The sequence below is a fragment of the Trypanosoma theileri genome (assembly GCF_002087225.1).
Source record: "Trypanosoma theileri isolate Edinburgh chromosome Unknown TM35_Tth_51_V1, whole genome shotgun sequence".
NCBI classification, from domain to species: Eukaryota; Euglenozoa; class Kinetoplastea; order Trypanosomatida; family Trypanosomatidae; genus Trypanosoma; species Trypanosoma theileri.
In genome coordinates, this window is record NW_021639893.1 from 24301 (window position 1) to 27776 (window position 3476).

The window sequence follows — 3476 nt, forward strand, 5'->3', positions numbered from 1 at the left end:
AAGAATACAATGCTCTTCAACGTGACATACTAGGGGAAGAGTGACAAAATTAGTTAGAAAGGATGACGTCATTATATGCAAACTTGGTAAATTGGATCCAGGAAAGAATTGCCAAAATGGCAGCGTTGTAAAAGGATGAAGCTACCGTTCGTAATAAGTATAAGCATGAGTTTTATGATTCGATGAAAGAAATGGAGAAGCATCACTTTGCGCTTAAGGAAATTTTGAGTGGGTGGATACTTGAATAGTTTTTTAATTTCTTAACCTTTACAGAATTATGTGTAAAGAAACGGAATAACTGCAGTTTCCATACTTGACTTTCCCAAAGAATTGATAGTATGATCTCCCCTATGTTGATATTATTCATGCAATTGTTAAATCTAACAGCAGGCAGAGGGACTAAGTCGCAGAGAAAAAATCGGAAATAATAATCGAATTACGAAAGAACTATGATGGCACTGTCAAGTGTTGTAAAGCCACCGAACAGGCCGGGGTGGCTGCTAAAAAGGAAAAGAAAGAAAATAGACGGTGCTCTCTTGATGCTGCTGATATTTGTGTAATAAATACAAAGAAACTGCCACTGCTGTTGCTCTCTCTCTGTGTGCTGAGCACTGTGGTGGGGTTCCTTCCAGAGAGTGTTGGTAATCACTTGTTTACTGTTAATAATAATAATATTATAATTGCTGCTATGTTTTGATACATGGAGCACCGAGAAAATTAATCCCGATGACATCGACTGGAATGAGGTGGATCACGTTTTTGTGTGGAAATGCTTAATCTCTTTTCCTTTTTATACTTGTAAGCAGAGCATTGCTGTGCACCTTGTGGCGTGTCTCACTCTGCAATTGTGTGGTTCTGGTAAATGATATCTCTTTTCTTTTTTTTATTTGCTTTCACATTATTTCTGAGCGGGATAAAATATAATTTGTTTGTTACTATGGGGATACTAATTGTAATGGGGACAGGGAGAAACCAACACAGAGAGAGATTTATGCATTATCCGTTGTTTTTATTGCTTCTCTTTCTGTGTGTGTGTGTGGCTATCTCTGCAATGTTACCAAATGATGTTTTAATTCTTATATCTTTTCTTTTATTTGGGATTGGAATGGGACTTTATTTTGTTTGCATAATGAGTATTTTACCTTAATCTGTATCCACCTCCGTTATATTCATGCTTGACTCCATATATGTGTGTGTATGTGTGCGTGGAGTAATACTGGTGTACTGGTGCTTCTGTTTTCTCTTCCTTCTTTTTGTTTTTCCACACTCCCTGTATAGATCTTGCGACCTCAAGTGACAAGAAAGACAACAAGAACAAGAAGAAAAAGAAGAGCAATGATGATGCACCGTGTGATGTGTGTGTTGGCCGTTGTGCTGTGCTGTGCCTGCGGGTATACCATGGCGGCTGCTGCTGCTGTTGCTACTGATGGACAGCCAAAGGCGGTGATGGCGTTTGACAGTTTTGGTGATGGTGATGGTTCATCAAAAATACTTGAAGACCTCTATCCAGGTTCGTTACCAAAACCTAAAGATGGACACACAGATTCACCTCGAGGTGATCAAGGTCAGCTTGGTGAACCTGGTCCAGAGAGACAAAGAGTCGAAGGTGAACGAGAGGTGACTCTTCACACAACAGAGTCTCATCTTCCTGATGAATCTGCTAATGGTAAGGGTGAATATCTTGTTGTTACCTTCGAACCAATTACGCGAGCTACTTACGACAAGTACTGTAAGAAGAACTCTTCTTCTATTATTAACGGAAAAAATTGTTCGGTGTTGTTAAAATATCTGGAGGCAAAAGCTAAATTACCACCTTCGCCTCCTAAGGAAAGTAAAGATGCAGACGGGCACTCTAATGAAAGTGGGACTGGAAGTCACTCCGGTAGTGGAGGTGTTGCTGCAGGGAATGGTGAACCGCAAGCAGCTGAAGTGGTGCAAGGAAGTACAGGAACGGAAGGGAACGCAATTACAGCCACACCAGAAGGAAGTAATACTGCAGCTACAATGCAAAACCAAAATCATGAAACGACTGCAGCACCACAAACTGACAATGAAACGTCGAATACTGGAAACAGTGCGACTGCCGCAGCAACAACAACTCCATCTCCGTTACCCGACCCACAGATCAACAACACTCTTACAGAAGCACCAACCGCAACACCATCACCATCACCATCTCCTGTACCCAACGCAGAGATCAGCAATATCGCTTCCACTGTACAGAATAAGGCTAATGTTGACAGCAGTGTCAGTCCTGTGTGGATGCGCACTACAGCATCGCTGCTGATTGTGGGTGTGTTGGTCTCCGCTACCGTGTACTGAACGGTGGGACTCATATGAGGACAAATAATAATAATGGTTAAACTAACATAATCATAATTGCATACATCCCCCATGGGTGAATAAACTAATAATCTGTTTACCAGCTTTCTCTTTTAATTGAAATTTCTTTTCTTTTCACTTTTATGTGTGTGTGGTCTTTTTCTAATAATTCCATTACTTGCTTTTCCCGTTATGTGTGTTCAGAAAACTGGGCTGTTCTGCTCACTGACGGTATACATCTCTTGCTAGTACACCCAGATGTGTGTGCGCAGTAATTTAATGCTTAAACTAGAGCCATGGGGTATTGTGTGTGTTTGGCTCTCCATTATATGGGTATTGTGGGGTGTTCTCTTTTCCTTTTCTATTAAGGGATATATATTATCACTACAATCAGGCTATTCCTTTTTGTTGCTTTACTGTGCATTTGTTGCTTCTCTCTCTTTTTCCCTGTGAGTATTTGTTGTACTGCTTTATCTTTGTTTGTTTCTGTTTTTCTCTCCCTTCTTTGTTGTGCATTCCATTGAACTAAGACAGGTGCAACGATATCCACAATACCTGCAACCATTGGAATAATAATAATTATTATTATGCGCTACGTGCTGTGTATCCTCGCTCTCCTGCTCTCATGTGCGTGTGTGCACGTCCTCGCTGAAGAAGTGCCTGCCGCCGATCTTTCCGACCAAGTCCCTGATACGGAGAGTGAGACGAAGATTCTTCTTCAAGGTACTTGTTCTGATGGTACTTCTAAAGTTGATAACTCTTCTTGCTCAACTAATCCCACTACAAAGGAACTGGTTTCTGGTGAAGCTGATTCTGGTCTACATGGAAAATCTAAAGATACAAGTGAGAAGGCAAAAAAAGAATGTGCTACTAAAGGAGAAAAACAAAACTGCAAAGAACAAGCAGAGGTGGGGAATCTGGCACAACATGATGATGCAGGAGAAGAAGACACTGAAGGTCTTACTGTTACAGAACCTAAGGAACCAAACGAGGGTGATCCTGGGATAGACGAACAGCTTTCTACTCCCAAAAAACCTGAAGAAAAGGAGCCTGTAGGTCACGTTCGTGATAGAGCTGGTGCTCCTGCTGGTCCTACTGGTGATGGTGATATTCCAGCACCTGCCGAATCTGTTAAACCTGGAGGCAGTGATGTT

At 41.4% G+C, this 3476-nt stretch overlaps 2 protein-coding genes across 2 annotated transcripts; both read left to right on the forward strand.

Annotated features, from left to right (window-relative positions):
* Window positions 1–1341: 1341 nt before the first annotated feature.
* On the forward strand, window positions 1342–2322 carry TM35_000511100 (uncharacterized protein; the record flags this gene model as incomplete). The annotated part of the gene is made up of 1 exon (XM_029030605.1): window positions 1342–2322. One exon carries the CDS (start codon window positions 1342–1344, stop codon window positions 2320–2322), a length of 981 nt encoding a protein of 326 aa, XP_028878075.1.
* A 587-nt stretch (window positions 2323–2909) lies between these two features.
* TM35_000511110 (uncharacterized protein) lies at window positions 2910–3476 on the forward strand (the record flags this gene model as incomplete). The annotated part of the gene is made up of 1 exon (XM_029030606.1): window positions 2910–3476. A coding segment is annotated over one exon (567 nt), but the record flags the coding sequence as incomplete, so codon positions are not given.